Here is a 25764-nt window from a genome sequence, read left to right as displayed (position 1 = left end):
CAATTCTGCTGCATCAAACCTCTGTAGCAAGAGTACTTCTGTTTTCTGCTATTTGAAAAGTCTTGAAATGGATCTGCAGCTAATTATTCCACGCATAAGATAAAAATGCATGTACCACCTGTATTTTCATCCTACTTCCTATGGTCCCTAGCAATTAAGTGCTGAAATATTTGTGTGTAGTTATTTCCAAGTGTGATTTCCAATTCCTGTCATAGTTATTAATAAATAGTGATTTGAACCTCTACAGTATAAGTTGCAGTTATTCTTATTTTCCAGCTGTTATGCCACAACAATAGTAATAGCATAATGGCTATAAATATAGTAGCATAACAGCTGGTATGGTGGTAGTAATGCCACCTGCAGCATCTCTGTATACTCTTTCATCTTTTCATTGCCCCAGGCAGAGCTCAGACTTGCCATCCTTTCCATCTCAAAGCACAAATTCGGGCAGAGAAAAGAGGCTCAGCAATAAAAAAGCTGTTGTTGTTTAATCTAAATCACAATGAAGTCTCTAATTGTAGCCCAGGGAAGAGTCTTTTAAGAAAGCCCACATGTATTAGAAGCAAGTGCCTAAGATGCAAATGGGATATCAGTCAATAGTTTTTCAAAATAGCTCATATTAAAAATTTTTACTACATACAACGCAGACAGCATCATTAAAAACCATTCACCTGCCATGAGCAGAAAAATCAGATGCTCCTTTTTCTGCTGTCTCTGATGCAATCAGCACAGTCTCCTGAGTTTTTCTGTAATCCCCTTGTCAAATTCCAGTAAATTTTTAAGTACCTATTTTTTTACAAGACAAGAAACTGATACAGGCTCCATTTCTTTGCTAAATCATCTCTGTTTGAAAATGTACTAACTCAAATTTTGCTTACATCAATCAGAGATGGCAGCAGCAACCATGCTATATGTAAGCATTTCCACTTAAATCTCTGCTAAGACATATTAATGGAGGTTCAGCAGCAATAAAACTTACTGTCCTTGCCCCCCCTTAAAAAATACCATCTAACTCCTTCCCATCTAGGTTGGGTTGACCCTGGCTGGATGTCAGCTGCTCACCAAAGCCATTCTGTCACTCCCCTCCTCTGATGGCCTGGGGAGAAAAAACATAATGAAAGGCTTCTGGGTTGAGATAAGGACAAGGAGAGATTGTTCACCTATTAATTACTGTCATGGACAAAGCAGACTCAGCTTGGGGAAAATAAATTTCTTACCAATCAGGACTAGGGAAATGAGAAATTAGAAACAAATCTTTAAAAACCCCACCTTCTCTCAGCCCTTCCTCATGGTGCCACCTTCTTCAGGCACAGCCTGCTCTAGCCTGGTACCCTCATGGGGTCACAAATCCTGCCAGGAAACCTGCTCTAGTGGGAGCTCCTCCCTACATGGGGCCACAGGTCCTGCCAGGACCCAGCTCCAGTGTGAAATTCCCATGGGCTTGCAGCCACTTTTGGGAATCTATTTGTTCCAATGTGGGCTCCTCAAGGGGTTGCAGGTGGAGCTCTGCTCTACCTTGGATCTCCTTGGGCTGCAGGGCACAGCTGCTTCACCATGGTCTGCAGCACAGGCTGCAGGGGGATCTCAGCTCCAACATGTGCAGCACCTCCTGCCCTCCTTCTGCACTGCCTCAATCCTCTCTTCTCTAGCTGTAGCTGCTGTTGCTTGGTATGGCTTTTTTCCTTTATTAAATACGTTATCCCAGAGGTGCTGTCATCATCAGCCTTGTCCAGCAGGAAGTCCATCTTGGAGCTGGCTGGCACAGGCTCTGTCAGACATGTTGGGAAGTTCCTGGCATCTTCTCACAGAATCCACCCCCACCCTCCTCCTGCTATCAAAATCTTGCCATAGGCTTTCCTAATTGCAAAAATGCCTCATACAAAGGTTTGTGGTTTTTGCTTTCTCTGTTTTCTAAAAGAGACTGGTATTATAAAGATGAGTATCCCTTAGCCATAGAAAATGATAGTTATGTAGCTGTGAAGAAAGAAACAGGAGCAGGACAGAGTGTGTAACTGTCAGCTTGAAATACTAAACAGCACTGGGGTGCTTCCAGTACAGATTCACTGCATGTCAGTAACAGATCACATCGTTCTGCTGAATCACTTCCTTGACTGGAAGTTATCATCACCAAGAACCCAGGTTCTGTAAAAACATCGAGTTAAAACAGATATTATACCTGAAATAAAACTCAAGGTCACACTGTAAACACACATTAGTGCACCACATATACTCCACATTTGCTGCCCAAATACTGGTTTTCTTATGTTTATACATTCTGATTTAAATGCCACAGTAATGACACTGTAGTCATAGAAATAGTCAATAGGCCAAGTCTGTTTTAATTACAATTACAGATTAGAGTCTAATTCCTAGTCTTTCCTATCACATCCTTTTATTCCCATGCCAAAGCAAATACGTAGTGAGGCATTTATGTTGGTATGTATTATCCTCCGGATTACATGTCTAGCCTAATAAATTCATTAACAAGACAAGCAGTACAAATGTTGGCTCTGCATCTCTTTCACTAAAGCTCATTATTTCCTTTTCTTCCTTACTTAATTTGTCTTTTGTGTTGGAATGCATTCAGCATTTTTGCAGTTTTCAGACACCAATAAAATGGTGGGCTGGACACGTACACCGGCGCTGACAGCCAGGAGCAGCACTGTTGCTCTGCTTATGCATCCCTCCTGAATGGGAAAACTGGGTCACCCGATAGTCCAGATTCTCCACATGACAAGCACAGGGCAGGATGGGTGGAAGACGGCCAGCATAGTGCTTCTTCAGCAGAACAAACAAAGAAGAAACCAATATGTACAAATGTATGTGTACTTCAAAATTGTGAAATAAATTACAAGGGGAATCTCTCAGAAGTGAGGAAAAGAATGAAGAGGAAAAAAGGAAAAGGAAATATAAGTTTTACTAAGGAAAATAAAACCAAACCAACAAATGTACAAAGAAAACCACAAAGAGACCCCCAACAAACCGTGCGAGAGTAAGTGCCCATAATCTAAGTTTCAGCCGAAATAAAAGTCTTTGTTTTACCATAAACTAGGTTCAGCCACTTTCCTCACAGAAAGGTTGTGTATCATGCCTTGGGTCCAGCAATGGCAGACATACCCATGTAAAGAGCAGTGATGATGAGGATGTCACCCACCCCTGTAGTCTAATTACTTAACTGTGATCCAGGCATCAGTATGGCAACCCTGTTGAATGCAAAGCCAAAAACCAGAGAGAATACTATTCAAAAGTTAAGACACTTATATTTTGACTGTTCTTTTCTTTGGAAACAATGGAAAATATTCCTCCTTCCTTCGAGATCTGCAAAAGTCCCAGGAAAACCCAAGAAAACCAGCCCAAATTCAGTGTTGATCCTGTTGCAAACAAGAGGCTGGACTAGAGGATCTTCCAGCCTCACCAATCCAATGACTGATTTTTGTGAACTGCCTCTCTACAACCTTGAATAGCCTTTAAAGCTGCTTTCAGAACAGCAGAAACATCTAGAATTCATTGGAAAATCAGCACTTCATAAAGTTGCAGCTATGTCTGTACACTGCCCACTTCCTCATGTAGCAAACCAGCGGCTGATGCTGCCTCACACCGTGCCACATCCGCCCCCACTTCTCCACCACCTTGGAAGAACGAGGTGCCTTCTTCCAAACTCATTAAATGACAGGCATCATTCCAGTCAATTCAGCTAAAATAGCACAAAGTTGCATGTTGATTAAAATAACACACTTCAATGAAGTTTAATGGGCTGGTGGATTATTTTTATAAATCTATGGCAGATCAAACAATTACAATTAAACCCAAAATGGGTATATGTGTACATACATACATAAAGCCAGTTTAAATAAATACAAAATTTCAAATATATCATCAATTTATATGTACAGAAGGCTGTAGCTTGGCCCTCTGGGATCCTAACATTCTCTTTCATTACCTTTTTTACCACTGAGGACTCTATTTTATTTGCAAGCACTAATATATGAATCCGTAAATACCACCAATATTTAATTTTCTACAAAGTATTTATAAATTACATCAAGTCAGGACAGCCGTGGGTAGACAGGGCATGTCACTGAGTATGCAACTCTAAAAATAATCCCCATTTATTTCAGAAACAGTACATTTAAGGAATACTTGACCTGTGCAGCCACAGACTCCATAAATAGTTTTGTGGATAATAAATTATCCACAAAATAAGTTAATACTAAAAAATTAGTATTGTGCAACCAAACCCACAACACCCACAGGTTTCAAAGTGCTTAGCAAGACAATAGAAGATTATGGCTCCCATTTCACAATGGGAAGAGCTGAAACAGAAAACTCAGGTGGCTTGTCTGAGAACTTACTGAAAATCATTGTCACAAATGTGGAAAAATGCCTGAGAATCCTGACTCTCAAACCAGTCTTGAGCCACGAATTACTTCACTGTAAGCAGCTTGGTTTTTTCAGCACAAATAAGGAACAAAGATTTTTCATTGATATGAGATATGGTCATTACTACAGCAATCTGTAGATCAGTAAGACCAGATACAGATATCCCAAAGTCACTCATGGGGAAAGGTCCCTTAATAAAAGACGGATGGCTAGAAAGAAGACAGTGGCACGGAGAAAGCTAAACCCCGAGATCCACTGGAACCACCAAAACTGAACTTGTGGCAGAGCAGCACTGCAGGGAAACCCCCAAAATGCCAGTGGCATTTCTGAGTTGCACAAGTTTCTGCAGAGGCCACTGCACTTGCAAACACGTCCCTCATGCTGGAGTGTGGGAAGGCCAGCTGTGAGGAGGCTCCTGAGCCATTCCACAGCTGGGAATGGCAGGGCCATTCCCATTCCACTTGCCTGGCAGGGCCATGGCAAGCAGGGGCTGCAGGAGAACTCTTGCTCCACAGCTGAACCAGGGCCAATTCAGGCACCTGTCAGCCTGGGATCATGGGAGTGCACAGCCACGACACTTGCACAGAAACCACTTAATGCAGGGTCTTCCTTTCTGTAATATGGCTGTTCTTATGATTACTGCTCAACTTTGTGTGTTCAACATTCAACAAAGCACCACACTGCTGAACACCAACTGGAAACAGCTCTGTGTGTAGGGATACTGTCTCAAGAGGACTGGGATTTCACATAAAGATATTCCTAGAGGCAGATAGAAATGAAGATTGACCTCTTTTGGCACGAATACCTCCCCACATGGCTGCAGAGACTGCCCTTAGGGCAGGCATGTATCCTGCCTCTGGAGAACACACAACTGTGTGCACTCAACAGAGCACAACTATTTCAACCAACTTTCACTGCTTGTGAAACCAACAGTGTTGGCACAGCACCTGATCACATGCTTTGTAGAAGGAACAGCAACACCCAGGTTAGCTGGGAGAAGAGAACAATGGTACACACAATGCAGTATACAGGGATCTTCTTTCTCTTATATCATCCAGTCATATTCACATTGCAAAGATCTATGCACCTGAAGTGTGGAACTTCAGGTGGGGTCACGTGGCTCATTTGGTGCTCCTGCTGATCTCTTGGTTTTTTCTGTGAGATGGGCACTTGCAGTTTTCCTGAGGTAGCAGATACAGAGGTCTTCCCTTTATTCCTTTAATAAAAGCAAAAGTGAAGGAAAAGAGGAGAGGCAGACAGAAGTGATGGAGTTTCTCATAAACGATACAAACACACTTGAAGTAAAACACATTTCTGAAATACTCCATTGGGATAGAGAGCACAAGACCCTCCAAAGCAAACTTCACCATCTCAGGATCACCCTGAAGATAATTACAGGTTTAATGTGACAAAACAGTTAATCAGCAAGAAATTCCTTTACATAAATAACTAGCCAGGCACCTGGCTCTGCAGGGCCCCGGGTGTTATCCAGAATGGACTTTTCCCTCACTGCCATCCTGCAGCCAGCCAAGGCAGCAGGACTGCAGGTGCTGTGCACAGAGCAGGGACAGCAGAGAACACAGCACTGCTACGTCAAGGCATTCGTAGAACTCAAGTGCAGAAAGTGCTCATCAGAGGACAAACGTACCCACTCCTTCTGTTGCTCTGCCACCTTTTCTGCCAAGCACTTTACCAGGACAGGATCTACTTTGGAGTCAATCTTGTTGGCAAACCAGTGTCCGTAATTCAGAAGCCACCTTAATTCTCCAGCCCCATAGATGCAGACACTGCGAAGGTGGGTACCAGTGCATGGAGGATACAAATAGTCTTCAAGATAGTTCCATTTCACCAGACGAGTTTTGCTTTGTAAGTCTGTTACATCCTGGGATGACCTTGGAACTTCCCCAGGGACCCCGGGGACACGTACAAGAGTGGCCCAGAAATGTTCATCTGGAGAGTATGTGTCCCTTGACCACTCAAAAAAATCTTTTGCAAGTGAGCTTTCAAGGGTATATTGAATAAATTCTCGGCTTAAAACAAAATAGGCACTGCCTACAAATATCTCAATATCATGAGGTGGCGGATTCTTGGAAATGTTGGTTTTTACAGGCATCTGCATGTACTCATAAGGCACTTTCATAAGTTCATAATGATAAGTAAATCGTTCTCTTTTGCTACTGCTTGGCTTTGAAGTTTCCAGCATGTTTCCTCCACCGAGTTTCTTCAGTTCAGTGACCAGTTCAAAATTTGATCTCAAAGGGAAATCTTGGCCACACAAATTGATAACATACTTCCAAGGAACTGCAGAGTCCATCAAATCAGACAAACAATTGAAATCTGCTTGCAGACGTGAAATATGTGCGTAGTCCACTGTCTCCAATTTTGATGCAATGAAAATATTTGGGAAACATTTAGCTAGATTGGTCAAAGCAGATTTGAAGCTTTTTGCTGCTTTTTGATCATAATGGATACAGTAAATATTTTGACGACTGTACAATGAATGTATGAGCCTTTCTACCATTGCTGCATCTTTGTGAACAACCAAAGAATAGGCAATCGGAAAACTCTCCTCCTCTGGAGAAACGGGTTTTAGCTGGTATTTCCTAAGTGAACGATACACATGACAGTCACTTGTCATTGCTACAACATCTTCATCAGCTAAATCAACTATTTCTTTTCTTCTTATCTCTAAACTTTTGCCAATTTCATGAGGATCTTGTTCATATATAGATGAACAATTAATTTCATACTGGAACTCATTTCTAGGGTACGAATATCTGTTTCTAACATAAGAAGAAGTGCTCAAAAAGTGCTCAACTAAGTAAATGCCTCTAGAGGGAAAAAAGTGTCTTTCGACATGGAGGAGCTTCAGCAGTGCAATCAGCCACCCAGTAAGACACAGAATCAAGATCTTCCTTCGTGAGGGACATTTGTAGGACCACTTGTGTCTCTTCATTCTGCAAGAAAAAAATACATAGTGTTACTTTAAATCAGAAATCATCTCTGAAGTTATCAGAGACCATTCCAACCCCTAAGAAAGATATGTGCACACCAGTCTGTCTACAGCATAAATACCACCTTATTAGGAAGGCCACTGGTAATCTCTAGTTTTTTCCTAATCATAATTTTAAAATTTCATTCCCCTGAATTAGCTAAGTGAAGGCAATAAGCCAGACGATTTCCAGTCAAATAAGAGTATCAGAACAAGACTCCCACTGGTCTTTTTCCATATCTTTTTAAAATTTCTAATGAGCTACAAACTGAAATACAGCACACCCTGGATTGGCAAAAACATTACTGTCATCCATGTGAGTAGGAAAGATTGTTTATTTTCCTGAGTAACATCAAGGCATTTAACGGGAGCAGCAAAGGGATGTCTAGTAAGTCTGCAAAGAATGTGTGCCTAATGGTAGATATTAGTATTGTTTTTTTAAAAAAGCATGAAACTGAAAGTTTTAGTATTCAAACACTGCATTCTTATTACCACAAACACTGGAGCTGGCTTATAAAGATGTTCAAGAGGAAATTAATTTTCTTCCTATCCTGTGCCAACAAGATCTGATAAGCCCAAAGTCTCCTTTCTCTCTTCAGATTCTTTCTGGAAAATACTTCTAACTTGCCATGAAGACAGAGGTGGATAGATACATAGCACTTTCATCCACTGGTATGAACATATAAAGGAAGTACCCTTCTGAAGGCAAAAGGGGTGCAGTAGTAAGGAATAGTGCATCTGTCCTGCTCTCTGCCGTGTGACACAACCTTGGATGTGACCACAAAAACACATGTGGCCCCTTTTTATACAGCATGTTATTTTAAAAAAATTCCTGTGTAGCCCATTAACAACTGAGTCACTACCACAATAAAAGCTGAACACAGAGATCCTCTTCCACATACTCAGCTTTACTGGCTGAGTGTAATCAGCACTGTTCCCCAAATCAAAATTAGACCAGAACCACATAACAAGTGCAGGAGTAAACTTAGCTGTACTTCGCTTAAATGAAACTCTACTTTGCTTTTAAATTGAACAGCTCCCACTGTTTTCTTTTGAATAGAAACTTTTCAGAGTGCTTCTAGAGCCAATAAAATGGTGGGGGCAGCAGATGTGGCTTGGATGCCTGAACATCTCACACATGTATGTAAAATGAAATACTGAGATGTGCATTTAAATATATTGCAAGACTAACTTGGGCATCTTTAGCAATCCCTTTTATGTCAGGTCTTGCAAGCTGTAGCTACATTCAAATTGCAGCTTGTCAAGGCGGAGCTTTTTCATTTGTCTCTTCTCCCTTGACTTTGCCTTTCCCTGTGCATCTTTGTCCTCAATATTTCTATTCGAGGGCAACAGAAAGAAGGAAATGTTATCTCCTGGGGGTTGCCACGTACAGACCAGGGTCAGCCAACACATACCTATTTCGTAGAAACCAAAGCTCAGCAACTCTCTGCAGGTTTTAGAAACAGCCTCCAGGTATGCTAACAAAGAAAGAGAAAAAAACAGATCTCAGAATCATTGAATAGTTTGAGTTGGAAGGGACCTTAAAGATAATCTCATTCCAAAATCCCTGCCATGAGCAGAGGACCTTCTCCTAGGCTTGAATAATTCCGGGGATAGGGAATCCACAGCTTCTCTGGGCAACCTGTTGCAGTGCCTTATCATCCTCAAAAAGAAGTGAGACATTCATATCCCTCTGAAGGCAAAAATCCCACATTCCCCCACAGCAAGCAGGTGCTTTAGTTCATCTCTTCTTCAAATTAATCCCAGTCCAATGTCTAATCTGGGTTTCCCCTTTACCTACCCTCTTTTTGTATCTGTGATCCTGGAAAAAATCACTTTTAAAAACTGCTCCTAACCAAAGGCAGGTTTTCAGTCATATGAAAAAAACAAAAAAAAGCCCTGCAGAGGGGGAAACAGGTAACGTGTCCTGGCTTTTTTCTTTGGAGGGAGAAGACCTATGTGGTGTGGCCTTTCTGTGAAGCCCACCCCATGCCTCTGCCCAGCGTCCCCCTGGCTAAGCAAGGACATCACCTACCACCCCTGCCTGAACAGGGAGGGATTACCTAAATCAAGGAGTGAATCTTCTCTTATTCTCTCCTTCAAAAAGGCAAGTCTGGACAAAGAAAAAGGAAGGGAAAAATCCAACACATTCCAAACTTCTCCTTAACCTCTCTATCTGTGTCAGCTCTGGCCAGCTTCTGTCCAGAGCCAAACATTCTGTTGCTATGAAACCAAACAAAGCCATAGAATCTTAGAATGTCCTGAGTTGGAAGGGGCCCACAAGAATCAGTGAACTACAACTCCTGGCCCAGCACAGGATACCCCAAGAGTCACATCATGTGCCTGAGAGCATTCTCCACCTCTGGACCATGGGAGTACTGAACTGTGTCAGGATGGTGCTCTGTGACCTTTCCCTGGGGGGCTTCTTCCAGAGCCCAGACACCCTCTGGGTGAAGACCCTTCTCCTTATACTTAACTTAAACTTCCCCCAACAAAACTTCAGACTGCTCCCTCGGGTCTTGCCACTGAGAAGAAATCAGTGCCTGTCCATCTGCTTTCCTTCCCAAGGAAGCTGTGGGTCACTGTGAGAGCTCCCCTTATCAGTTTATTATGTCAAAAAATCTGCATTTCCCTTATCACTAGCACTAGTAATGAAAAAAAAATTAAAGTCGAGGAATTGTCTCTCCCTTCACAATTCTTGCTCACATTCAGAGAAGATGGATGAAGGTAAAGCATCCACCCCTCGAGACCAACAACAGCTCAGCCTCACAAAGATCATCACCTCACCTGCAAGGGCTACTGTGTTAAATGTTTCTGAATTCATAAAGTCATGCCCACTGCTCAAGATTCAACCCCAAAATGAAAATGGGTAAAGTTGTCAGGAAAGGGAGGAAATCCTCTCCCCAGGTCCTCAGGCTTCAGGTGGGAGGACTCTGACTTCAGGAATGTGGTAGCTCGGAAGGCACCCAGCTAAAAGCTTTCAGTCATGAACCTCAGGCATTAATTGCAACTCTTCTGATTGACAGCAAGGCTCTAAGTGGGTCTTCTGTGATAATGAAGTCTAAAAATGTTAGGCAAGGGTAAGGTGTGCTGCTAACATCAGATGCAACCAGGCTGGAAAACCCTGAACATGCTGCTCTCTGAACCATGTGAATAACTGAACGATTTTGCATTTGATTGGCACCCCCAAAACACATGCATATTGCCTCAAGTCAATGTATGTCTCACAAACTCAATAGAAATACTTTCTGTTTCAGTGTTTTCTGTTTGAACAGAACTGAGTTCTAAAAGAAATTCCATTTTGAATGAGAATGAAGTATTACAGAGGGCAACAATCCACCTTTTGGGTTATTTTACAGATTACGGTATTTTCATCAAAATTAGGATAAATAAGAACAAAGTTTGTTTCTTCATCTGTATCTTTTAACAACTAAAAAAAAAATGTTCTTTTCTGTAAAAATTTGTAAAAGCATCAGTGGGACTTCTGGCCTCCAAGGCAGACCCTAAGAGAGAGTGATGATCTGCCTGCCTGAAAAAATATTCTGCTGTTTCACCTGAGTGCTCTGTAACTTTTTCTGCATTCTGATCTAAATACTCTGGCTAAGGCCACTGTGCACTATCACATATCGGGTATCAAGGTAATTGCGTTGGACACTGTGCGGCATCTTTTCCATGGAGGGAAGCAGACCACAGATACAGAAAGGGGAGAGAAGCCTTATCCACCTCCCCATAAACACACAGGAAAAAAAAAATAGGAACTGCTGTTGTTTTTAATTAGAAGAAAAACAGAGCAGTCAGGTAAAACTCTACATTATAAGATGTGGTGGTCAAAATTGAAGAACCACGTGGGAGCACATATATTAATTCACTGGGACTAACATTTTTTACAAAATATGCCTCCATTCCTTCAGGGTAAAATCATGTTTAAATTATCACTCCTACTGAGAAACTGTACACCATCATATGTTGCTTCATAGAATTATAGAAACATGGAAATACATGGCTTGCAAGGGGACTTTTAAATGCCATCTAGTCCAAATCCCCCACCACAGGTAGGAACATTTCCACTAGACTGCTTGAGGTTGTCACATAACATCTAGTCATACTTAATGTTAGAAAGCAGAACTTAATGTGGTGAATCTACCCAGACTACTTCTAGATTTGGCCTTGAAAAAAAAAAAAAACAGCAGACAACCTGTTCTGCAACCTAGTTGCTCTACTATGCATGTGAGCATAGCAGAGCATTGCTCTACTATGCACCTTGCCCAGACTAAGCATCTGATGCAATCTGCAGCCAGTGGAAAGATACCAGGAACTGCAAAGGATCAGCAATTCATCCCAAAACAGGAACTGTGAGATGGGCTGCACAAAGCATCCCTGGAACAGCAAAGAGAAGCAAGGAAAAAGCCCAGCTCTTGCACCATAAGTGCCAGCTCTGCCAACCCTGCTTTCAATGGCATAGCCTTGTTGCACTCCTAATGTGAGGAATTCCAGGGGTAGCAGTATCACACATAACCCTGATCCTCTGCCAGGAACACCCCAGCAGCTCCTCCATCCCAGAGTGGTACTCAGATGCAACAAAGAAAAGCCAGGAAGCTGCTCTGGCCAGCACAAGTCTGAGTTAGCTCAGGGAACCAAGATCCTGCTCTGGCTGACCTCCAATGGTTCATATACACCAGCGTCACAGCAGTACTTCTTTGAGTACATCCCTCTGTAAATGTTTAAAGAGGTATTTGAGAGCTCGGAGGAATGCACAGGTTACCTTCATCAGCCCAAAGAAACTGGCAGGCTTTGGGCTCACACTGTGTCTCTGAAGATGAGTTTTTACTTTAGAAAGACTTCAATAATATTATGGAGACCTGGTTCCTGTGAGAGACCAGGGCATTACTGCAGTTCCTCACACTATTATTTTTGCTTTTTCCACAACCTCAATGCACCCAGACTCACAGTCTGTGCAACTTTGTGATGCCAACGTCATTCTTGCAGAGAAGTCTACACCTCCCTTCACCCTGAGCAGGAACAAGTTACCAACACTCATGTTCCTCTTGCTCAGCATGGCAAGTCTCATCTGCTGTCCACACAGAGCAGAGGTGTTCCCAGTTTGTCCAGTTTATATTCAGAGCACATTGAATTAGCACATCTGAACTACCTTGTTTGAGAAAATACAGAATTTTTCAACTCCCCAGCATTCCATTCCCTTTCCTCATTGTCTTTTCCAATACAGACTGTGCTGCATTAAACTCAAGTGCTTCAGTGATTAGAAGTAGAAGCTTCCAGGTGAATCTACAATGCCCACAAGCTCCCTGGACGTCACCTGCAGGTTGGAGCCATTATGAATCATCCAGGCCCATCACAGGAAGCTAAGATATCAGATGCACCTCCAGGTAAAAGAATAAAACTCCTGCTTTGAAGGTTGGGTTTTTTTCAGGAAAAAAGAAGGGATCTCTGCTCAAAGAGAGCTGACACCATGGAGAGGGAAAGGCATTCCTTTGGTGTTGGAAGCAACTGGCTTAGCAGCAGGCATGCAGGCAGGACTGCCTGAGGAGGTCTGTAACCTGTCTGCCTTAACCATTGCAATAACCAATGCATCACAACTTTCCTGAGGAAAACAAGGTAATATATTAACATCCACTGCCCCTCTTCCTGCTCTGTCCTTTCCAGTCCTTCCTGAAGGACCTGCTCAGTAGGCAAGCAAAAACCTAGTCTCAACTACTCAGCTACACTGAGTTACAGAAAACAAAAGCCAGGATCTCTACTAATGCACAGCATTACCACATTTATAGTACTTCTGTTCTACTTAAGCAATACTGATCAAAGAGGTCTCTGACCTTCTACAGATGCCACAAATTACTTTTGGTGCTAGGCAAGACAGCCAGCTGGTGGGAACCACCTCTTGTCCTTTGTCACATCTGCCTGGGACTGGTCTACCCAGAGCATGGACTGACAAGACATGTTGACTGTTACTAGAATAGGGATTCTTGGAAACCTCAGGCTGCGAGCAGGCAGCGCTCTCTCCTCAGTGGATCTGAAATACATGGTGCCCACTGTGAAAGCATTGTGAGGCACCTGCTTCTGTGCTTGCCACAGAGCAAGAGTGAAGTGAAAATGTCAAGCTTGAGTGCAAGTCTGTGGAAGGAGACAAAAGAGGGGGAAGAGTTTAGGGGAATACAAGTACTTTCACCCCAACAAGTGATTGTTTCTTGCGCGAAGAAACCCTTCTGCATATGAATCAAACTCCTTGCTGTCACCTAGATTAAAAAAAAAAAAAAAGGAATGTGTGCTGAGAAGAGCAGGAGCAGCAGAATAGAGGTTGGAAAATTACAAAAAAGAAGAATGGAGAGAGGGATTGAAAAGGGTAAGTACTTTCATGTAGGTAGCATTAACAACATCAACAAAAAACAGAATAGCAGAACAAGAGATTTCTTTAACCTGTTACACCCCCATCACTCAAAGACATCTGAAACAAAACTAGTGTGTACACCCTTCCTTGGAAACCAGGTCGCAGTGTATTTCAGCAGCCAACACCATTACTACATAAAGCAGGAACTTAAAGAGGGAACAATTCCCTCTCCTCAAAGTAAAAACACTTCAGGAAAGTTCCCCCTGATAAAATATCTCTGTTTGTTTAAAACACACCTGGCTCACACAGCAATGCAAACTCGGTGGTTTGCATGACCAGCCCTGTGCAAAAGTTTAGTTAGCTCCTCCTGGTTTTCTCTGTGTTCTACACAAATCAAGTCTGGGCCTTGATAGGTCTGTGGGAAAGACAAAGGGGAGGATGTTCCTGGGAAACTAGGGAAAAGTAATCGTGTGCTTTCCTAAGCTGTTTATTTTATTTTTTTGTAAACTGTCTGAATTGAAATTTTATCATTTCTTAACTATTCAGTGCTGCAAACTGGAAAAGTTAATTTACTATGTGCTATTTTTTCATTGCTGTTAGCTGGTTATTTTCATTGCAAAATTATCTATTGATAGAGATCATGGGATTTCTGTGGGAGTACATTTTATTGTCATTAAATCTCAATCAGTTGATTCTATCAAGTTTGTCTGAGTTTCCACCCACTTGCTCTGCACTGGAGCCTCTGCCTGTGCCCCTCCAACACAGTTACACTTAGCACCAGCCTTATTCTGCACATCTCGCCCCCTTGGTTTGGCTTGCCTGCTTGAGTAAGTTAGATTACTTACTTTTCACTTACACATTCTCTGAATGACGGACAACTAAAGAGCTAAGTAACTTCAATTACTTAAACACTTAATTGCAAGATGTGAAAAAATATGTCATTACTTTTAGAAGTAATTAGATTATAAACCTTCCAATTTTAAGGCCATGAAGACTTAAAACAGCAGAGTATCCCCATGAAAAACAGTAAAAAATTACTACAGTTTAGCACAGTGTGGTTTTTGCTTCTGGAAGCAGAAAGACGTTCTTGCCACATACCTGGGAAACACCGCAAAGATCTGGCAGTTATGGATATCACACACAACCTTGTCCCAGAGCATTGTCTCTTGCACAGGATCTGCATTTCCCAGCAGAACTTCCTGTGCAGACAGTAAGTTGCTTTGCTTGTCTGTTTGCCACTCAGTTCCAGCCCTCTGTATGCTCTTTAGAAAAGGCTGGATTCTCCTTTCTGGCTGCCTCCAGTGGCTCTCCTCACAGTTTCAGTAAAATATCTTACATCAATTTCAGCGTGTTCGTGTCCCAGAGATATGTCAGGGTAAGGAAAGTCAATGTCTCAGCTCTTTGGCCAGGTAAAGAGGTAAGCAACTTCTGCAGGGTCATGCAAGCAGCACAAGAGAGAATGTAATTCCTCTGCAACCCCAACTAATCTGAACTGCTTTACAGAAACTTTTCACAAAAGCTCTTTTACTGGAGGCCTGAAAAGTCTCTCAGCAAATCCCTCAGCATCCCGTACTACTGTGTGATGCCAGTCAAAGGATTTGCAGCCCTCTTAAAGCAAGAAAGTGTTCAGAAGGCACAGAGATGTCAGTCATCAAAATTCCCAAGTCTGATGCTTATACATTGAGAATATCAATTCTCTGGCTTTGTGACATGGGGGTATCCATGCTTGCCAAGCACATTGTGTACTATAAAGGCAGGAGTCAAGAAAACAAATAAACAAAATCCCACTAACAAATAGAGTTTAGTCCCTTCTAATTTGTGGCAATCTAGAGTTTAACAGCTTTTTTCCACCTCATTTGGGAGTTTAAAGCAATAGTACTACAGTGGAGAGAGGGTTAACCTTTAAACTATAGAATAACATAAAAATTAAACCCAAAGGGACAGTATTTGTGTTCATTGGCAAGGAGAAGCACTGTAAAAGAGGGTGGAAATTTCCTGTTAGACAGGGAAACAGGAGAAACTGCATGACACCACAGAAAAGCTCCCATTAACAGCTCAAAATATTTCTCCATTTCCTTCACCCCACCACCAAGCTGCCGGCAGACTCTTCTCTGCCAAGCCCCACTGTAAACCACCCTCTTTAAGTCATTTCTACCCGCAAAGTCACAGCTTGTCACGTCAGTAAGATCTCATCAGAGAAAGCTGCAGACCTACCTCCTGGACTTTGCTGCGGCCTCTTCCCCTCTTTAGGATGCTCTGTCCCAGGAGATCAATATGGGTACTGCCAGCTCAGTGGGCAAACCAAGTCCTAGTGTCTGCTCCATCCTGCCACTGCCCGCAGCCTCCACCAGTATCAGTGCTTCACATGCGTATGAAGTCGGACATACAGAAGTAGTAGGGAAGGCATTATTTCTTGCACAAATTAAAAAAGAAAATGTAAAATGTTAGCTGAAAAATAGTGTACATGGAGGCTTGGTATGTTAAGTCCCAGGGGTGGCTATGGCTGCAGTTCTGAACTAATAAGCCTCTGCTTTTTAGCTGGTTAGCTGGGAAGGTTTTATTGTTATTAAGCTGTGGAAAGCATTATCTGTATAAGAAGCATTTATTCTTGTTTACTCACATAGCATTTCTAAGCACCAAGAAGGCAGGGAGAAAGGAACACCATAAAAAGAACAGATCACATCAAAGCAACTTAATTTCCTTCTCCAGCAGAGTAAAGAGGACTTGGGGAGAGGCAGAAAAGCACTGGCATGAGGAGTTTGTCAAAAGCCTCAGCAAGTCTGAGATGCACATAATACTTCAGGTACCAACACTCCAGGTGTCAGAGGCCTTGCTCCCTCCACAAATAAAATAGCTCTGACACTAAGCTAAGGCCAGAAGTTTGGGCTACTGTTATGAGATCCACAGTCCTCATGATACTTCCTGAAATTCTCCTTAGATATGATGGCTTGCATTGGAAGTTCACCTATACATAAGTACTTTGTATGGTATACAAAGTCTCCCTGGCAAGAAATAAATTTCTGGGCTATTATACCTAACTTTTCTCTGTGTGATGCTTACAGAGAAATTTGAGGAACTAAGCACTCTACTATTTGTGAATACCACAAACAACTATCATGGTATTTTCCCTCAAGGAAAGCACTGCAGCAGTATTCGTAAGGCATATGTAGCATTGTCCTCCTCTCCATCCACATTTTGACCAAAATACACACACCAGCCTCCTCTTCATCACCAGTCTGCCAGATGATACAGAATTATAATCTGCACTTTTGTGACTGAAGTGTCACAAGCCTGAGTGTCATAAGCCCCAACAGGGCTCTGGGTGTCACAGATTCAAGGGCCCCCCTCCTGTCCTGCCTTAGCTCATTGTCCTCAGCATTGCAAAATTATACAGAAATAATGGTATCCAGATTCCTTAATATGGAATATTAATACTTAATATTGGCACTCTCTGTCTGTATAAGATGCAATGTGGCAAGACAGTAGCTGGGTCAACTTTACCTCTTTTCTGTATGATGGGAGGGTACCATGGTCAATTATATAATGTGTTATAAATTTATTTTAAAAAAATTAAGAAAATGGGACGTTTTTTGTGAGACAAAAGCTCCCAGCACATGCAAAACTGAAAGAGGTCAGCGGACAGCTATGCATCTTTTGAGTAAGATTTAGGATGCTGATTTGTCCCTGCCTGGAAATCAAGCATGAAGAAAGACCTCCCCCAGCAAACAACGCACCACAAAAACACACACAGGCCAGCAGCACTGCACAGTCAATTCAAAAGGAAAAGGCCTTTGATTGGCACCAGGGAATCCTGGACAGGCCATGGGCTAGCTACTTGACCCACCAGACAAGCCATGCAGCAGCTGGGTAATACAACAGAGCCTGTTGCAGGAGGATGGGTGGATCTCTGGCAGGCTGGTATCTACCCCACCACCTGCCTTTATCTGGGTTGGGGCAATTAAAGACCTCCTCTTTCTTCACAGTTGTCTTTGTAAGCAGAGCGGTATCTGCCTCGTGCCTGATCACACTGCAAACCCTGGAGAAGCCTTCCTCAAGTGTTTCAGGGAGAGCCTGATGAGGCTTGACTTGTTGACAATTACGCAAAATGTACTCCCTTGCTGGATTCAGCACCCCGCTGTTTATGTTGCAGAAATGAGCTTTTTATGACTCATCTGGTACATTTCTTAGTTCCTTTATCAATATTTCTTGGAAGACCTCAAAAGCTGGAGTCACCATATGACTCCAAATGACTCTGTAGCTGTAACTGCCACGTAAATGCTTTAAGCTTAATTCCTCTGACTTTACCTGGACTACTCATTTCAGATACAGTCTCCTGCTCCTCAGCAAGGCATTTATAGGATGGTCACAGCCAGCCTGTTGACTGACTAGAATAATTTGCACATATTAGACCATAAAATAGCATGCATAGTATAGGTTAAGAACCACAAAACTTACAGAACCTGGTACACATGCAGTTTTCAGTGTGTGGATCCCTTTCTTGGGGGTCTGAATACCCAGTGTAATAACACACAGAGGTGCCAACCCAAGCAACTGAAACTTGAATGTACTCCTTATCACCATTGCTGCTTTTCAGAAAGCTATAATCCCTAGGAATTACTAATTTATACTACACAGATGTCAAAATGCATTAGCCAGGTTTGTTGGTAATCTTTCAATGCCTTTACAGCTGGGCAGCATACAGAAAAATACGTGGGAACAGGGCCAAAACCCAACACTATCAGATGTATAAAACCAGAAACCACAGACGTACAAATGTTGTAGCATTTCACTTCCCTTTCTATTATCATCTCAGAAAAGCTATGTGCATGAAAGAACAACCACATCATATCCATGGAGCCCATCCAGCCCAAGATGTTGTCTCATAGTAGTCAAGAGCTGATGCTTGGAAACAGGAGAAAGAATGAATACTCTTTAACATCTTCTCCATATGTCCTTTCCAGATCCATTTCCTTACAGCTTAGAAGTTTTCAAAGACAGGTTACAAATGTCCGTTTCTTGTAAAATTTTGAATTCTTTCACCCAGTCATTTTTGGACCTACATAAGCTTTCTGACTCGCAGACACTAGGGATTGTGTGGGTGCGGGGGTAACACATACAGCTCACTTGAGCGTAGTGTAAAAACCCACTGTCTTGTACTTGTTTTCAGTCTTCTGCCTCCCAGTGTCACTTGAGTGTTGTAATTCTCTGGCTGAAAGAAGCAAGCAGCTCTTTGCTGTTAATCACCTCCACATCAGTAGCAAGTTTATCTACCATCTCTACCCCTCTGCTGTTTCTCTCACAAATAAGCAAATGCAAAAGGATCACTACTAAGGAAATTGATTTATGCAAAAAGGCTACTATTAAGGAAACACGCCTATCTCAAAATGAAACAGGTTGGTTTACGGATTAGACATTTGGAATGAGTCAGAGGATGCTCAGTGGAGCAGATCCTTAGGTGGGACACAGTGCAAGTCCCCCATGAGGTCTTCTATTTCTAAGCCTTATTCTAGCATTAGTAAATCTGTTCACCCAGTAATAAGGGACAAGCTGCTACTGTCTCTCTTCGAGAAAAAAAAAAGTTCTGCTAGGTTCTTCCCATTGTTACTTTCTGTTTCTTCACAAGGAAAAAGAACCTCTTTCCATATTAAAGAAACAACAAAGTGCACTTGGCAAATTTGAACACAGCTACATGAACATTCTGAACAATTTACTGGGAAACGAAAAAATGCCAACATCACAGCAACTCCGATTCCCCTTACCAAACCTTATTTTAAGTTGGTGTAACTGTTGATTCTGGAGAGAAGGTTACGAGGCTACGACATCTGAGTACGCCGCTTACCAGCCGGGCTGCGGGCAGGTGGGTGCCCCGGTTCCGGACACCCGCACCCTCTTACTGAGACGCAAAATCCCCCCGTAACTAACTTTTAAGACAAACAGCACCTTCTTACCGGAACTCTCCCGCAGCACCGGCACGACCCTCCTCCTGCGGCTCGGGCCGCCTCCAGCGCCGCGCCCGGCCCGGCGCTCTCTGCTCCGCTCAGCGCCGCCCGCTGCGCCCCCGCGGAGTCGCACACTGCCGCCCTTTCCTCCTTCTCCTCCCAAACTCCGCCGCCACGGCAGAACATCCAAATTTGCGCCTACAGCGAAGCCGCCGGGAGCAGGGCGGGAGCTGCTGCCGCCCCAGCGCCGTTCCGCCAAGTTAGGGCTCAGCTTGGCCGGCCGGGACGTCTCGTTGCTGCTGTGCCGGGACGTGCCCGCCGGTCGCGCACTCACCCGAGCGGATCGCGGCCGTCCCGGGCCGGCGCCCTGCTCGGCTCGAAGGGGCGCTCTTGTGTGCGCGGGGCGTGTGATGGGTGTGCGACACAGCATTTTCCTCCATGACGTGAAGGAAAAAAGAAGGGCAGCCGCCCGCCCCGAAACCTGGCAGGCAGCAGGAGGAGGACGAGTGGGAGGTGACGGTGAGGTCCCCGCCAGCACCTGGAGCGGGAGGAACCCGCCGCCTGCACGCCGCCCCTCCGGCAAACGCGGCACCGACTTCCCCACGACTCCTCATCGGGGGCGGAGCGGCCGAGGAGCTTCCCAAACCCTACAGCCGGCTCGGCCGGGCGGCAAGACAGGGTTGGGTCTGGGCGGGGGACGAGCCCCCCGGCCCAGGCTCCTTGTCCTCGTCTCGGCTGCCCCGGGAGCGCACAGCTGTGGAGAGGGAGGGGCTGCTGCGCTCCCGGGGCGGGTGGGCACCAGGCTCGGCAATAGCCGCAGCTCTGAGCTAATAAGCTGCACCCTGGCATTAAGCCTCTGCTTTATAGCAGGTTGGTTGGGGACGTTTTATTGTTTTTATTTAGCAGTGAAATAACCTGCCGCTGCCCTGGAATACTGCAGATCCCCAACCACATCCAGGATAAGGCCGGTGTTTTAAGGTCAGGCCGCGCTGTTGGCTTTGCTCGCAGAGAGCCTCGGGCCCTTAGTGCACCGGCTCGGTGAGAAATGTGGAAGACGACACAGCACCGGAGAGCATCTGTCTGCTGCTGTAGCGCTGACCCTGCAGCTGGGCACCGCTGTGACAGCTCAGCTTACGGCTGGTAATTGCATAAACCACTGTGACCAAGTTATATGTAACTGGGTGCTGGCGCTTTCTCCACAGAAATGCGTAAGTGAAATCAGAAGGCCGCAGATGCTGGAAAACTCACCTGTGGGTTACTCTGCAACACCAGTATTGGTGTAAGTGGTAAAACCTCCTGCTACAGACAAAGCCAAAGCTTTGTTTTAATAAAAAAACCCCAACAAAAAAACCCACATCCATAAAAAACATAGAGATACAAAAGTCACATTAAAAGCTATTCAAATCCTGTACAAGTCTCATTCCCTAGAAATGTTTTAATCCCTTCCTGTACCATGTTTCTCTTGATATGGCCAGTAACTTAGCACTTCAAATGTCAGATCACCCACATCATTTCCTACCCATAGGAACTAGCTAACTAATAACTGGTGATAAGAATAAAGGGCCCAAGTCTCATGTAGGCAGTTGCTCAATCTATTGATTTGAACAGAGTATTTTCCTCCAGTTTAGTATTAAGGTTTGAAGACTAGAAAAAAAGTCTTTATGTCATCATGACAAACACTTGCCAACTACAACTGCTTCAAGAATTTATCCAAACTCCTATGGCAACATTATTCATCCCTCTCCCTCCCCCTTAGCTGTATTTCCACCATCAAAAACCCAAGCAGTATTGCCTTAGAGTATTGTAAATACCTTTCACAAGCTGGCTTTCATTCCCATTATTCTCTTCCCTGACCTGCTCTGCTTTGCTTGGCAAGAAGGTGCAATGTTTTGTGTTGATCCTCTGCTTAGAATGACTTTAGCTCTCTCTGCACCTGCCTTTACTTTTTTCCTCTTCTCCATGTGTTTCCCTTGCTTACAGAGTTTCATGACCTCTGACCTGTTACTCAGGAGGTCACACTGGTTCCTGCTGGCCTTAAAATCGATGTATCTTGTGTTATATTGTCTGCCTCCCAGCTGCTTATCTTCCTCTTCACTCATTCTTTTCTTTTGAATCTTGCATTCTTCCTTACTGGTATTAATCTCTCCACTGATTTTTTTAAAATTCCATGTCAGCAATAACTAAATAAATAATTATGTGGAAATATGAATCTGAATTTTTGGCTTTTTGCATCACCTTTTCATCCTTTTATTCCCTGTGTGAATATTAACAGCAGTGAGAATGCCAGGAGTTTCGTCTTACTATTTGCATTTTATATTCTTTTTTACTTTAGCCTGCACCACATGAAATAAGTGCTAATTCACAGCCTAGGAGTGGAGAAGAGGTCTACTAAATAAAAGAACTGAATTGTGAAAGCAGCAGAAGGGGCTGGGAGGAGGACCAGCCACTTGTGAGTAGAAGCTTTGTCACTCTGCTGCAGTTAGCATCACTAACAGCTGCCCATCTTTGACCAGTGACAACCACTGATACTTTTATGCAAAGGTAGACTTAAAAAGCATAAATTTAACCTGAGAAAACATGATGGTTTAAGTTTTTTCTCTCTTCATGGATCTTTACATTAAAATCAAAGGACTCCAGCAGGGAAATTGGAGAATATTCACAGTTTTAAGATTTGGGGAGCAGAATCCTACATTTGTTAGTCATATTAAGCCGTATGTTGTCAAGCTAATGCCTTTCTCAAGACGCTTATATACAACTAAGAACTGAAAAAAGCCTCAGTGGTAGATTAGTTTTACATACAGCAACTTTAAGAGACAGTGGTTTTCATGTATCACTTTGCATTTTTACCTCTTTGCTCAGTTTGCTCATTTAATTTTCTGTCACTGTATCTTAGGATTGCCTCAGGTAATGTAATCATATTAATATAATAGACCAAAATAGTGCTGTCAAATTCTCCTGGGTTTTGTATATTAATTTTATTAGACATCTTGCAACAAAGAAAAAATGTGAAACAAACATGTAATTCAGAGGTCATTTTAATAGTCAAATACCTTTTACTTTTTGGTGAAAGCGCAGTATTTGAATAAGCACTTCCTTTGAAACAATATGCCTTCAGGTTTGTTTTGCTACTGCAGTTGTGAGAACCCTCCATTTTCTTACTTTTGAAACTGACTTTACAAAATACCTGTCACTCAGCAGCTTTTACCTTTTCTGACTTCCAGGCCACTGGCATTTCTTTATTCTTTACAGCCCATTAGGCTACGACTGCTCATGCATCCTAGGGCATAGTACTAGCTCTCTGCACATCAGACCCCTCTCGCTTCTGTACACCAACTTTGTTTAAGACACTAATCAGATCTTTGCAGAAGAGCTCTTCACACTCCAAAATAGCTTGCTGACAGTATGTATTAACAGGAGATACTTCCCATCCTATTCACTGGAGTTAGAAGTAGCAAGTACTATTATTCCATCTCTTCTTATAATCCAAAGAACAAAAGAGCAAGAATATTACTTGAACGCAGATAACTCTCTTAACAGTCAAAACTGTTAAAAATATGCTGTTAAAGCAGATTCAAACATTGTAAAATTAAAAGACATCCCTCAGAGATTGGGATGAATATCTGAGAGGCTGTTACCTGGAAAAATTAGTGTTCCACAAACAGGCTAATTGCATTTCCTGTCATATGCCAGCACATTTTCTGCCTATCAGAGAGATTTGGCTGGAACATGAATGGAGTTTTCCTGAGCACTTCCAACAGCTAAGATTCTTCTTTTAACCTCTCTGAGCACTTTTTCCCCTTCTCAAATTTATATATATATATATGTGTATATATATATATACACATATATATACACACCACATAAAGCAAAGCTGATGATGATTTCCAAGGCTGCTCATCTTGATTTTTTGCCTAACCTAACAATTCATGTTACTACACAAACTGCCATTTCTGACAGCACATGCTCAGCTACAGCAGTTCCAGGTTTAGGTGTAAGAAGTGACTGTGAACGCTGATGCCTGTCTGTTTCTGTCCTGCCCCACCAAGCATGGGCAGTCACTTTAATCCGAAATTAAAACTTAATTTTAAAAAGTTCAACTTTAAAAGTTCAACTTAAAAGTAATCAACCTGGAATATAATTCACAATGAGCATCAGTGTGTAAATCCTATCTATTTCCCCATTTCTTAATCTTGCAGTGCAAGAGTAAATATTGCTCAGTTCTATACAGTTATCTTTGCCTGCTACTAAGTACTTCCCTGTTCCTCACTTACCCAAACAAATTTTCCATCATCCCAAGTGCTGTACAAATGGTTTATCAAAATGACAGCAGCAAAGTACTTCGTTCTAAAAGCTCAAATGTTTACTTTTAAGTGATGGCAAAGAAAAATTCATTAGCACGCAAGAAGTCTTTAGAATCCAAAATCTTTGCATTCCTTGTAGAAATTCCAGTACTTTTCCATTGCAGAGCATGGTAGAAACTCCTCTTTACGTGGCATTACTATCTCATTGAATTGAAGAAAATGTGTCAGGCTTTCCACTGAGTTGAGCTGGACAGATGACCCTGTTGAAAATGAATGCAAATTGATTAATGGAAAGCAGTCACTGGCACTATTACCTAAAAAGGTATTTGTAGAGTGTCAGAACCTTGCAAGTCTTAGTGATCCCTAAGAATCTGTAATGTGCCCCAGGAATCTTGTGGTGTAAGACTTATGACGTCTTATCAGTATGTCTCACTCAGACCCAGTCCTCAATGAGACAAGGGCCACACTACATCTCCTGGTGCCCAGCCTAGGAAGCTAGCCATCTCAGACATCTCCAATTATATAATAGAAAAATGCAGTTGCTCTTCAGTACTGCTTGAATTTCATGTAGTATATCTACAAAGAGGCATGTTCATTGTACTTTCCCAAAATAAGGAATCTCTCACAGAAAATGCCCGTCCTGAAACAACTTTATGAAAAGATATAATGTGTAGACATTTACAGAAGAAACTGCAGGACTGAACATAAGTATTTTCAATATTTGAGTATCTGCTGGACTGAATTAACTACTGCAATGCATAAATTTAAAGCACTTTTGTCAGTACATGAGAAAGTGAACTTCTCTCATTGTTAAAAAACACTAACAAAGTAACATTGTAAAGATCCACCAATGAGAAATATTAGAAGACATTGATCCATAACACCACAGATTCCAAAATGCACTCAGAGCTTCAGATTTCAGAGTTACTTGCTTTCATACATTTTCATCTCCACTTTTTCCCTTCAGCATCCTTGCACAAAGTAACACAGCTTCTGAGCTGCCACAACCAGCCCAATACAGAAAACTGCCAGTGAGGGCAGAACCGTTACACATAGCAGATGGTGTCAAGAGAGAGAACTCTCATGAAAAGTGGAGATGGTTTAAAAAAAAACAACAAAAACCAACAACAAAACCAAAACAACAAACTTCAACAAAATATTGTGTCCAACAAGATTCAAGTGTCCTCAAGAAGCAAACCAGGATACTTATTTCAGGATTATTAGATCAGTCAAGATAAATCCTTGTCAAGAGGCAGAGAAAACACGTTTGGAGCTACACCAGTTGGCCAGTAAACTTGTACTTATTACTGGGCTATCTTTCTTTGTTACTACCACTTTTCATTTCTGTCATCTACATCGATTCAAAGAAGCAAAATAAACTCACTGAATGGACAACATCAGTGGTGCCAGTGCTAAAACAAACAGTGCTATATGCAGGTGCTACACCTTTTAATTCCATGTCTTGGTGACGATTTCCCTGCCATTTCCTGAGTTCCAGGAGCACACCACCCAAAGCCAGCCAAGTAGCAAATTGCTACTAGAAGAGAGAGGTTGGTGTTCAGAGATGCAAATAGAGTCTTGTGTGTCTTACAGGCTCAGTGCATGTTCAGTACACATAACAGAGTACATAAGGGAATAAAATGTATGATCTGATATCTGGAATATATTTAAGTATCACTGACTGCAACAAAGATGGGCAGGCTGCACACCAGACCTATGTGGAAAGTTACATCACAACACTCCTCACGCTTATGAAGCAGCAGTCAGTCACACCAGAAGAAGCCAACTTACACACTCCTTTGGAAGTGATGT

At 42.6% G+C, this 25764-nt stretch overlaps 2 protein-coding genes across 13 annotated transcripts in view; both read right to left on the bottom strand.

The window, feature by feature from the left end:
* GCNT4 (glucosaminyl (N-acetyl) transferase 4) lies at positions 1-19712 on the bottom strand. Of its 2 annotated transcripts, none has more exons than XM_074532411.1 (3): positions 19661-19712; positions 8788-8850; positions 1-7337 (listed from the first exon to the last, which is right to left on the bottom strand). In XM_074532411.1, exon 3 carries the CDS (start codon positions 7334-7336, stop codon positions 5969-5971), a length of 1368 nt encoding a protein of 455 aa, XP_074388512.1. In that variant the 5' UTR covers position 7337; positions 8788-8850; positions 19661-19712; the 3' UTR covers positions 1-5968. The 2 variants fall into 2 exon arrangements, with proteins under 2 accessions (XP_074388512.1, XP_074388511.1); XM_074532410.1 differs by lacking the exon at positions 19661-19712 and adding an exon at positions 15927-16068.
* ANKRD31 (ankyrin repeat domain 31) overlaps positions 19661-25764 on the bottom strand; it is a 67438-nt gene continuing 61334 nt past the window's right edge. For all 11 annotated transcript variants that reach the window (XM_074532400.1, XM_074532402.1, XM_074532407.1 and 8 more), the window contains one exon: positions 19661-24212. In XM_074532400.1, the coding sequence (XP_074388501.1) occupies positions 24061-24212 (152 nt within the window). In that variant the 3' untranslated portion in view covers positions 19661-24060. The remainder of the gene's footprint in view (positions 24213-25764) is intronic.

This window comes from Zonotrichia albicollis, chromosome Z (assembly GCF_047830755.1).
Source record: "Zonotrichia albicollis isolate bZonAlb1 chromosome Z, bZonAlb1.hap1, whole genome shotgun sequence".
Taxonomy (NCBI): Eukaryota; Metazoa; Chordata; class Aves; order Passeriformes; family Passerellidae; genus Zonotrichia; species Zonotrichia albicollis.
The sequence above is the reverse complement of the archived record's forward strand: the minus strand, read 5'-3'. Positions and strand labels throughout refer to the sequence as shown.

Coding starts and splice junctions, on each gene's coding strand:
- GCNT4 (XM_074532411.1), bottom strand. CDS start 7,336: ATGAAGAGACACAAGTGGTCCTACAAATGTCCCTCACGAAGGAAGATC.